This window comes from Dermacentor andersoni, chromosome 2 (genome assembly GCF_023375885.2).
Source record: "Dermacentor andersoni chromosome 2, qqDerAnde1_hic_scaffold, whole genome shotgun sequence".
Lineage (NCBI taxonomy): Eukaryota > Metazoa > Arthropoda > Arachnida > Ixodida > Ixodidae > Dermacentor > Dermacentor andersoni.
The window spans coordinates 16,177,899-16,186,987 of NC_092815.1; the positions used below are offsets into that span (position 1 = coordinate 16,177,899).

General features: G+C 43.6%; 2 protein-coding genes across 2 annotated transcripts in view; both read right to left on the reverse strand.

Moving 5' to 3' along the window:
* LOC126542774 (sodium-coupled monocarboxylate transporter 1-like) overlaps window positions 1-3,063 on the reverse strand; it is a 51,543-nt gene extending 48,480 nt beyond the window's left edge. Inside the window, exons 1-2 of the mRNA XM_072286356.1 lie at window positions 2,921-3,063; window positions 1,262-1,391 (exon numbers count right to left, since the gene is read on the reverse strand). Of these exons, the coding sequence (XP_072142457.1) occupies window positions 1,262-1,391; window positions 2,921-2,988 (198 nt within the window). The 5' untranslated portion in view covers window positions 2,989-3,063. The remainder of the gene's footprint in view (window positions 1-1,261; window positions 1,392-2,920) is intronic.
* Window positions 3,064-3,524: 461 nt separating this feature from the next.
* LOC140215817 (sodium-coupled monocarboxylate transporter 2-like) lies at window positions 3,525-5,935 on the reverse strand. The gene is made up of 2 exons (XM_072286110.1): window positions 5,612-5,935; window positions 3,525-3,683 (listed from the first exon to the last, which is right to left on the reverse strand). The coding sequence occupies exons 1-2, from the start codon at window positions 5,933-5,935 to the stop codon at window positions 3,525-3,527; spliced, it is 483 nt and encodes a 160-aa protein (XP_072142211.1).
* Between the last annotated feature and the right edge of the window lie 3,154 nt (window positions 5,936-9,089).

The following is a 9,089-nucleotide window of genomic DNA, read 5'->3' on the forward strand; positions in this document are numbered from 1 at the left end:
GCAAAGGAGCGGGGGGGGGGGGGGGGGGGGGCGTCGGGTGCAAGGGGCCAGGGGGGGGGGGGGTGTCATATACGTCTGAAGACACCCCTCTTTCCGCCGGCTACACCCGGGGTGGGGGGGGGAGTTACAGAAGACCTATGGACCCCGGGTGCCAGACGACCTAGCTACGCCACTGCTCACAGGCTACCCTGACCATGAGAAGAAAATTTACAGAAGAATAAAAATTGGTTGTAGTGCATACGGCAGGCATTACCAAAGCCTGACTGGGATCTTACCACGGTCGTTGAAAAGAAAAGTGTACAATCAGTGCACTCTACCGGTGCTAACACACGGGGCAGAAACTCGGAGGTTAACATAGAAGCTCGAGCACAAGTTAAGAACCACGCTAACAGCGATGTAACGAAAAATGTTAGGTGTCAAGTTAAGAGACGGGAAGAAAGCGATGTACGTGGATCAGAGAACAAACGTGCATAGCCGATATTCTAGTCGACATTAAGAGAAAAAGATCGAACTGGGCCGACTATGTAATGAGCGGGGCAGATAACCCGTGGGCCATTAGAGTTACAGAATGGGTGCCAAGGGAAGGGAAGCGCAGTAGAGAACGGCAGAAAACCAGGTGGGGTGATAAAACTAGGAAATTTGCAGGCGCAAGTTGGAATCAGCTAGCGAAATACAGGGGTACGTAATTGGAGATCGATTGCTGGGAGAGGCCTTCGTCCTGCAGTGAACATAAAAATAGGCTAATGATGAAGGATGTGTTTGACGTTTTTTGTGATTTTATTCAAGCCACAAGACTGCTATCGTGCTGATCAGTTTTAGTTACAGTCCTCATTGTACTTTTAAATTCTTATCAGCTAAATCGTTCAGCGAGCCTTATGATTAAATTTTTTTAATTACAATGATCTATTCATCTCGGTCAAATTTCTTCCCCAAATTATCAAACGTTAATTATCCATTCGTACCTATATATTTCAGTGAGTTCAAACACCCGGATTTTTTACCTATTTACGTGCCACATATAGAAGGTTCAGCATCATCATCATCATCATCATCATCATCATCATCATCATCAACAACAACAACAAAATAGGACCATAGCATGCATTCAGCGAAGAGCGTTGAGCTATAATAGAAGTGAATATAGTATGGAAGTGAAGAAAGCTTCGCTTATTACGGATTCCCACTTGTGCGGGCGATACGAAAGTTTTTTTTTTTTTTTCATTAAGCTTAATCCTCCAAGATTTCTATTACTGCTACTCACCTGGTCCGCCGCCGTAACCTGCCTTGTGCTGACGGGATCGCAGTCACTGTATCGCGCGAATATCACCAGTCCCACGTAGCACAGCAAACTCTGAAGTGCAATCACGCCCATCAGGTTCACCCACATGGCTCTAAAGAAGAGCAGGAAAGAGAGGCAGATTTCGGCACAGACGCGGTTTTATTTTCGCCAATATGACTCTCGATTTTGTGCAGAGAGCCTCTCGAGTGGGAGGGCGCCAAACAGTCTCACTTTGCAGGCTCTCAATGAAGAAGAAGGCACTCATTCCGGCAGAACACGCGCGCTCTTGTCTGTTCGCGCATACGTCCTTTTCACCATCGTCTTATACAGCATGCTGAGGCACTCTTGCTCGGGAGGCTACCGATAAAGTTAGGATGTGCAGTTGGAGTAAGTTGCACCAGGACTTTCGACAAAGACTGGAGTAGGCCACATGGTGCCCCACTATTACCCTTCAGTGAAATGAAGAATGAAATTTTCGTCAGGTCTGCAACACTTCTTTTTTTCAAATGCCACCGTTTCATTATTTAACGGAAAAGAGTTTTAGAAGAACCCTTCCAAAAGCTTGGCTTGAATTTGACTCTTCCTGTAATTCTTTCCTTTGGGGCTACCGTACTGGCTTACAGCCACAGGAACGGGATCGGTAACGGTTGTGAAGCCTTCTGCACTTTTCTGCGTGAGTCAAAAAGAATTGCATGCTACAATTCTTCTTAATACTTATTATGCTCACATAATTCTTTTTTTATGTAATACTTAAATAACTGATTATTCATATCTGTAACAGTAGACACTTCAAATCCCATTTGCATGATACTTATTTCATTTCACCTTAATTTATTTAAAAAAACTTGATAACAGTTTTGTTTCAGCGTCCGATTCATGGCCGATCCCCCAGAGTGGGTTGTGCCATTTCACTAGGGAACAAGAACGAGCTTGCCGCGTCCTATCTGCGGCGTACTAATGACAGCGAAAGGAAAGACATGGCCCACGCGTGACGTTTCCATGTTTATTTTTTTCTTCTGGTTTTCAAATGAGAACTGAACGTCTTTCCGACGGTGGTTTTTCCTAATGCCACCCGACTCTCGACCAATCACCCACAGCGGACATGCGCCATTAGTAAAGGAAACTCAGCTGTTTGTAGTTTGTTTTAATGCGGAAGCATACTACAGGAGTGATAGCGGTGCTCCGCGAATCGTAGGGGCCTTGAGAAACTTCTCGCCCACCGCGCGCTGTAATTACCCTATAAATGGTGTACGGTAAGCGCGCATCGGGTATGGGTGGCTAGGATGGACCCTACCCCGGTTGGAGAGAAGTCTCGCTGGTACTGACAGCGCTGAAGGGTGCTGTCGCTGGCGCTCTGCAAAACGCCTGTGTCTAGCTTAGGCAGTTCGCGCTACGTGAAGACGTCATATCAAGTCGGTAGCCTGAGGGCCGTTCAACGGCGGGTCTACCACAGTCATCTCTTCCAACTACTTCGTCCAAGTGATACCGTAGCTACTACCCTCTCCTACATAATTTATCATAGCCAGTCGGTTTCTCTTGGGCGTTAAATCCAATTAGTCAATCAATCAATCAATCAGCCAATAAATCACGAGTAATCGATATTTAAGGCCAAGAATAGGGAATAGAAACGGATGGGTTCACCTCCTAACTGCGGCCACGTTGGGCATGCTGAGATAGCGCTGCACCCAGCCTTGGTTGACGGCGTACATGGTGAGCCACAGGAATGTGCCTCCGATCACCAGGGACCAGGCTGAATGACGAATCGTCGGGTCAGGGTGAAAGCTGCGACAAGCGTGAGAACATGTAACGTCAGTTAAATGCGTTTTGTTCCTTTTCGGTCCAATTCTGTGTACAGGCTCTGTCCGTGCACTTTGCGCCAATGTTCTAGATCTCATATATATATATATATATATATATATATATATATATATATATATATATATATATATATATATATATATATATATATATATATATATATATTCAGCTTCTCTCGACGGGATTAACCGATGCGCATGATATCACTTCTATGACTTTTATGGCTTGCGTCACACAGAAAAAATAAATAAATAAATAAAGTAAAATAAAATTCACAATGAATGTACTTGTTAATAAATATACTTGTTCGCAAATGCTTGTGCTTCTTCAACGATCTTCAGCGGCGTGTTTTCAATGCTCTTTTTGTTCGTTCATGCCTGTTGAAACATTGCTAAGCGCATTCATTGTCCGGGTGGCGAAGGTAAGCTTACTCGAACAAATAAAGTCTTTGAGAGTCGCGGTTCTTTTCGTAGACGATCTGCCAGCCACCGACGTCGATGGTCCCCTTCACTGCAAGCAGTATGATGGAGGCATACTTTATGAAGCTCATAAACACGTCGGCCATGACAATCGCCTTGATGCCACCCTGCGGAAGAGGGAGTCGGTGGGAAAGGGTTTGGCGAGGATGACGAAAATGAGCCGCAATTTGACGCAGCAGGCATACGCGCTGCCTTCGTTAATGCGAGGAAAACGTTGTCTCGACCATAACATAAAATTGCAATAGTTGATGCGGACGTCATCGTGGAAGAAGTGCGATTCTTACTACGGTGGTGTAGAAGGTGCAGACGACGCCAATAGAGACCACTGATAGCCAAAGATTTACTCCGGTCACTGCAAATGTAACAAACGAACACTCACCATACGCAGTGATCTAACATATCACTAGGCACCGTCTGTTACCTTGTTGCAATGCAAGAGCAGGTCCATAAAGCACTATAGACATGTATACAATCTGAAAAAAAAAGAAAAACATTGTTATAGAGTTACTGCAAGTTAGGGGGGGGGGGGGGAGCAAGTCGGGATTAATTAATTTTAACCAATGCTAAAAGGGGACTTAAGCAGACCTTGTCGTTACTTATCTGCTTGTGTCCTCGTTCCCTTTGCGTATTACTCACAACGAACCATTGTTTTCATTTTAGATATGAGCTCCTATATGGGCTTCTAAGGAAATGTAGATTGTACTTACAACTACTGCAAGGTGGTTTCGTTGAAGGATAAGTCGAACATCGTGGTGTTCATAATATGCAACTAGAGTTGGAATTACTATCATCAGCATCATCATCAGCATCATCATTATTATTATTATTATTATTATTATTATTATTATTATTATTATTATTATTATTATTATTATTATTATTATTATTATTATTATTATTATTATTATTATACATCGTTCCAAGCTTGCATAACGCACGGAAACATTCGTGCGTTACAAAATTATGCGAAGTGCGATGAAAAATTGGGTCGAGGCCACTTGAGAACGACGGGAAGCTGAGCGTGTTAGTAGGCTTCATGCTACGGAAAGACAGGCGCGCGAAACGAGAACGCAATAGCAAAAGGTGGCCTTGTCATTGTCCTTCTCGTTCTTGAGTTCACGTCTTGCACGCCTTCCGTTCCGTGCATAATATATGAGACCAAACCCCTGCATCCTCTCATTTGTGTCCTGGCTGTGTTAAGAACAGCGGTGCAAGAACACGTGATATATTTTTGCGGCGCCCTTCAGTGGCATAAGCTGAATAAAGGTTACAGCGTAATGTCGGTTGCCTTAAACTAGGCGGTGGTGGTGTATAAATATGAGTTTGAATAATTGACGAAGCTATGGGAACATGCTAATTAAGTTTCCTTGAAAGAAGCCGCAAGTATCGCCCATGCAATAAAGAACACTAATGCAGCAATAAAATGACAAAAAAAAGAAAAAAATAGAAGAATTGAAAACGATGCGATAAATAATATTTCATAATCAAATGATGAATGAAATTACAGTATCATTATTGCAGTGATGTATAGCTACTGGATCGCTCAACACAACATTATAGAACGCTACAAGCATTTTTGTGCGTAAAAGCACGAGCATACTTCGCGCTATGAGCTTTACTAGATGACAGGAGCACACGTACTTACAACCAAATGTATATTACGAGTAAATTAGGATATTTTCCTTCTATTATTAATTTCGTTATGTTGCTCCTATGGTGCCCTAACGTGCCTTATATACTAACGTAGAGTACCCGTACGCCTTACCATTTGCAAAGCTGATGACACTGAACAAATGGTGCGAAGCGTCCGATTGAACCTGAGCTCGAGATACTGAAAAAAAATAATAAAGAAGCAAATAATTAACGAAATTTACTTTTTTGTCTTCGGTAGTTCTAGATGGCGGAAGAATCCATCCCAATCAAGCCATTACACACTCGAGCCTCAAGTTGCTCTTTCTCGCCACTGGGTTCAACCAGGGATTGCATACTTTACTAATTCGTCATGGTGTCGATTCGTAACAATGAGAGAACATACCTGGAAAGCGCTGGTAACGTCAAGGTTGTGAAACATGGGCATGTAGATGTGATTTGTCAAGAGCACGGTGAACAGCAGTCCCAGCTGTATCATGATAAACCCGACGCCGTAGAAGTACATCTCGGCTGGAATGCCTAGCATAGCCACGGGCGATATAGACGTGCTGATCAGCGACATAGCGACCGGGACAACTCCCATTGATTTAGGCACCTGCGGCTTCTTCGCAGCCTTGAAGGCGTAGTAAATGCCTATCGCTGAAGAGGCCAGCAGCATGGTGAAGAAAATGCTGTAGTCCCAGACTCCAAAGTGTCCACCCAAGTTCATCGTTTGAAGGTGTGTTTCATTCCGCGGGAACAATGAGAAACATCACCTGTTGTCTGACTTGCGATGGACGAACTACGAAGTACCGCGCTGGAATTCTTCAGCTAGGCTTGCAGAAATTGATATATTTTTCATTTAGCTTCCAAAAATAGTTCCGTCCAACTAGTAGGTCACCTACGCTTATGTGCACGACTTGAAACTCCGAAAGTCTCGTGCGAATTTAGCTTTGCAAATACGACAAGCATGCAGTTCCGGCTGGAAGTATTCCTTGAAATTCCTGCCAAAACCTAACCTTATCGGAAGAAGTACGACGACATGGCGAGACTTAGTATAACTTAGCCTAAAGTTTAGATACTGCTGGCGGTGGCCAAAAGCTGTTGCGGGGCGTGCACATTGGTCCGGACCAGAGGACACATTTGCCTGAAGCACCGAGCGCGCCGAAACTTCGCCCAGAGAAGGGCATCGCTAATAATATGTATGTATGCCGCTGTTAGAAGAACAGTCTTAGGAAAAATAAATAAACGAAACGAAAAAGAGCATAGGTAGTGAAACATACTAAGTGTGCGCTAAGGCGAAGCGGAACGCTGGCTCATACGATACGACGTTCCAGCGTGAACGCCGACATACAGAGGCAGCGTAGCGGATATTGAACAATGCCGCCTACTCTGAATATGAATCGAAGGCCGAAAGCATACGGCGGGTCTGCTCTCGATCGCTATCACGTGACACGGCAGTGACAAATAATGACCATAGGCTATCTTTCACAGGGCCGTGAAAAGCAGTCGACATTAGCATATCCACCGTTTCCAGCGAGAGGAAACATTTGGGAGTTAAGCAGAACAGCCTTACGTAATTACCGTAATTTCTCGAATCGAAGCGCACTTGTTTTATTCGTGTCTATAAGGTGACCGAATTGGGGAGAAGGTAATATTATATTCGAGATTAGGAGAAAAAAACGCAAGGAATCTAGTCCCTCCGAACGTCAATATATTATATATAGATTCGGTGAGATGGACTCCACTGCTCGCTATCAAGCAGAGTTTTATTGCCACTCGCTGGGGCTACCGTTTGATAATCGAATTACATGCTGCTATCGGCATCGCGTAATAGATTACGTGACCAGGACACTGGCGCTTCAAGGACACCGCAACGATATCGGCTCAAACGTGCGGTGAGTGGTCTCCGCTTGCCAGTTCTCTCCTTTTTTTTTTTCATTCATTTGCTTCCGGCGAGATATGTAACCGGGGTAAATAGTGTTTATAGTCGAGATCGTATGTCAGGTGGACTTGTATTGTGCCTGTAGGAAGCTGAAGATAAACTCTGTTAAATGAGCCAGTATGGCAAATCTCGCGGCCCTGGCAATTGGACAATGCACTGGAAACACTTCTGCCATGTATTCGTTATTTGTTATGTATCATTCCTGCGCGCGCGCGTGCGCGTGTGTGTGCGTGCGTGCGTGTGCGTGCGTGTGTGTGTGTGTGTGTGTGTGTGTGTGTGTGTGTGTGTGTGTGTGTGTGTGTGTGTGTGTGTGTGTGTGTGTGTGTGTGTGTGTGTGTGTGTGTGTGTGTGTGTGTGTGTGTGTGTGTGTGTGTGTGTGTGTGTGTGTGTGTGTGTGTGTGTGTGTGTGTGTGTGTGTGTGTGTTTGTTTGTCTGTGTGTTTAATGATGAAATCTGGATGGTCACTTCATCAGTGCAATCATGTCATTTTCATATAAAGTCTTGCTTTGTGCATACAACTCAGATATCTCTGCGCACTGAAGCATGCAATTATATCGGTGTTGTATCTATTACACCACTAGGGTTACTGTATATATGCGCCCCTTTGCATATACAGTAACTGTGCCATGCTACCTATAGGTATACAGTCATGTTCAATATTAGTTGCAACACGGTGTCCGTGATTGAAAGGGCTCGAATACTGCTCTGCGGCGCCGACATACGAAAAATTGGTTTTATAAATAGCAGTAACTAGAACAGTGCTTAGCTTTCCAATTTTTCGGATGTTGGCACTTCCGTGCGGTGTTAGAGCACCTTCGACCACGGGTACCGTGTTGCAATTTGTCTTTTGCACGTTCTAATTAATTGAGGAACGAAAATGAGGAACGCCTGACGTAACGTCGACAGATGTTGATTCCACTGAGTTAAAAGAAACAAATTTTGCTCGACAATGAAAAAAACTGGCTATCCAAAAAACAAGAGGGGGATTATTGAATAAAGAGTTTAATTTTACCAGTAGTTTAGAATGAATCACACAGTCAAAAGCTTTAGAGAAGTCAATAAAGATGACATCCACTTGATTACGTATGTCTAGGTTAAAAGCGATATCATGAACAAGATCGACTGATTGCGTTAGAGTGCTAACAAATTATGGGGTTTTACTTGCCCTAACTTTGATCTGATTATGAGGCACGCCGTAGTGGGGGACTCCGAAAATTTGGACCACGTGGGGTTCTTTAACGTGCACCTTAATCTAATTACACGGGTGTTTCTCGCATTTCGCCCCCAGCGTTACAGTGCTATAACCAAGACGGAAACTATGCTGGACAAATGCTAGACCGTCATTAGAGTTAAGGAACTCGATCATATGTTTATGAATGATGTGCTCTAACATCTTGCATGACTGGAGTGTGAGAGATATGGGCCTTTAATTAGAGATAAGTTGTTTATCACCTGATTAGTACAAAGGCAGGACTTTTGGCTATATTCCATTTAGTTGGTACTTCACCAGAGTCTAAGGATTTCTGGAAGCATACAGTAAGGTACTGAGCTGCCCATAGGCAGTACCTTACAAGGAAAGAGTTCGGGATACCATCTGAACTGGAACACTTTTTAGTGTCGAGATTCAAGATTAGGTTTAAGACACCGTCAGAACTTATTACGATATCGCCTAGTTTATTAGTTTGTGCATGATAAGTAAACTTTGGAACTACGTGGTTATCGAGAGTGAAAACAGATTGGAAGTACAAGTTAAAAGCATTCGAAACTACGATGGGGTCATTAGTATAGCATCGTTAGTAATAGTAATAGCACCGTTAATCTTGAAAGGGGCTGCTAGTTGCACTAGGTAAAATTCATGTCCAGATTCCTGCAAGGATTTGATTTAAATAGTATAGGGAGTTGCACTGAAAAATTGAAATCTTTAGCATTCTTAGTGCGA